The following is a 2581-nucleotide window of genomic DNA, read 5'->3' on the forward strand; positions in this document are numbered from 1 at the left end:
ACTATGATAATCCCAATAACCTATCTCTCCAAATGCACATGCAAGATGTGATGCATAAACTCTTCTTCACACAGTATTTTGTTTTGCCTGCACTGCTATCACAAACACAACACAATAGGTTGGTTTAAACAAAAATTATTTATTGGTTCTTGATTTCTGAAGCCAGAAATCTGATACAAGACATAAAATTGCTTCCTCCTGGTAGATTGTATCTTTCTGGTGTGCGCTGAAAGTAACCTTAAAATTTTGTGGATTTCCCATCACACGAACATTTCCTCCCCTTTCTTCTGCTCTTCATTGCTTTTATTCTCTTGGCTTCCACCTTTGAACTTTTTACAAAACCTCCAGTAATCAGGCTTAAGACCCACCCTATTCAGTTAGGCCACACCTTAACTAAATTAATATTTTCAACAGGTTAATTTACAATGGGTTCACCCTAACAGGAATGCAGATTAAGATTAATAATAGGTATAAATTGGCGTAAGTAAATCAATCTACCAAAACACAGTAAAATGGTAAAAACAAGGCTCTTAAAGTGAAAGACTTGATAGAATTAATAAGGAGTTTTAGTCCAAATAATGCCACAAGAATAACTGTTAAAGCTTTCTTTGGGAGAATAAAAAAAGTAAGCAAAAGATAATTAGATCAAATTATGAGTTAAGATTAGAAACTATAGAAAGAGAAGAAAGACAATAAAAGCTAGAAGTATTCCTATTTTCCTAGAATATTTTAATGTATTTGCAATAACAAAGACAGTAATTGTGTACTGCATGAATTATAAAGATATGGGAATTTCATGGGTCTCACAGCCTATTCTATAAAGGATAATTTCCAAAAAATACATTAATAAGGTAACTTCAAACAGGATTAAGATGTGTACATAATATAGCACAATTATTCAAAATGTAAGTAAATTTCACCTGCCTCAGAAACATCTTAAAATGCACTAACAACAGTACTACTAATTGCAGTCACTAGAGCTGCATCCTAGGTACCTATGTTTTAAAAAGAACTGTAACTGATTCTGACAGGACACTAGGATTAGCAACCAAATGGACAAAAAGTAAATTTAAATGAAATAACTTTATAATGTAAATAATTACCTGATTGATCTCTTCTTCAAGCTCCTGTAGCCAATATCAAATTACTTTTGATAAACAGTGTTCACTTGGATTTGAACACCTAGAAATCATCTTATTTTTTCTTTTACATTTAACAGAAAAGTCATTTTTTATATTGTCTTGAATATATCTCAATTGAAATCATCTTTTGATCCCAAAGCTTCCTCATAGCATTTTTCACCTCTGCATTCCTGAGAGTGTAGATCAAGGGATTCAACGTGGGAGTTACCATGGTATAAAATATGGCCACAGCTTTGTCAATGGAAAAGGTGGTCACTGGGCGAAGATACACAAATGTGCAGGGCACAAAGAATAAAATGACCACAGTTATATGAGAGATACAGTTGGACAGGGCTTTGTGTCTCCCCTCCAAACTGTGAGATTTCAAAGTGCACAGGATGACCATATAAGAAATAATCAGAAGGAGGAAGTTTAAAAGACATATGAGCCCACTGTTGGCAGCAACGAAGAGACCAAGGGTATGGGTGTCCATGCAGACGAGTTTTAACAAAGGATTCAAGTCACACATGAAGTGGTCTATGATATTTGGTCCACAAAAGGGCAGCCAAACTGTGAAGAGGATCTGAATGGTAGCATGGACAAAACCTCCGACCCAAGCCACTCCCACGAGGAAGCCACACACTTTTCTGCTCATGATGATTGTGTAGTGCAAGGGTTTGCAAATGGCCACATAGCGGTCAAAGGCCATCACTGTGAGCAGGATGATCTCAGTTGCACCAAAAAGATGCTCAGCAAAGACTTGAGCCATGCATCCCCTGAAAGAGATGGTTTTCCTCACAGCCAGAGTATCAGCTAGCATCTTAGGGGTCATAGAGGAAGAACAGCAGCCATCTATAAGGGATAAATAGGACAAGAAGAAGTACATGGGGGATCCCAGGGCTCTGCTGGCACTGATGGTGATCATGATGAACAGGTTGCCTGCCAGGGTGACCAAGTAGACAATTAAAAACACAACAAATGAAAATTTCTGAAGCTCCACATTCTGAGTCAGACCCAGGAAGATGAATTCTGTGACATTATTCATCCTCTCCATTATAGTCAACTCAGTTGCCACGTGATTTACCTGAAAAAAATAATTCAACTGATCTGCAGTAATGGCATTTTCACTTATGAATATCCATGGAGTGCCTTATTTTTCCTAGTTTTACCTGGTACAAAAAGAAATGCAAAATTATATCAACTCTCTCATTTTTTATTCAACAGGTCACACTAGAAGTGGAGTTTATTTTGTTTTTTTTTTTATAATTTCCTGACTTTCTTTTAATGTTCTATAATAAAATGTACAATTTTTAATTTAGGAAAATAATGGTTTGTATCAGGTTTCCAGAACCTATCCATTAAAGGTTATATAATCAGCTCAGTTACAGATATCCAAAGTTGCACGTACTTAGCCCCAAAGTGGCTTGACATACTTACTGGAAAACAAGTAAAAATCATTT

At 36.0% G+C, this 2581-nt stretch overlaps 1 protein-coding gene across 1 annotated transcript; it reads right to left on the reverse strand.

The window, feature by feature from the left end:
• Positions 1 to 1224: 1224 nt before the first annotated feature.
• Positions 1225 to 2175, reverse strand: LOC111758631 (olfactory receptor 4C12-like). The gene has a single exon (XM_023585555.2). It carries the CDS (start codon positions 2173 to 2175, stop codon positions 1225 to 1227), a length of 951 nt encoding a protein of 316 aa, XP_023441323.2.
• Between the last annotated feature and the right edge of the window lie 406 nt (positions 2176 to 2581).

Source organism: Dasypus novemcinctus, chromosome 10, assembly GCF_030445035.2.
Source record: "Dasypus novemcinctus isolate mDasNov1 chromosome 10, mDasNov1.1.hap2, whole genome shotgun sequence".
NCBI lineage: Eukaryota > Metazoa > Chordata > Mammalia > Cingulata > Dasypodidae > Dasypus > Dasypus novemcinctus.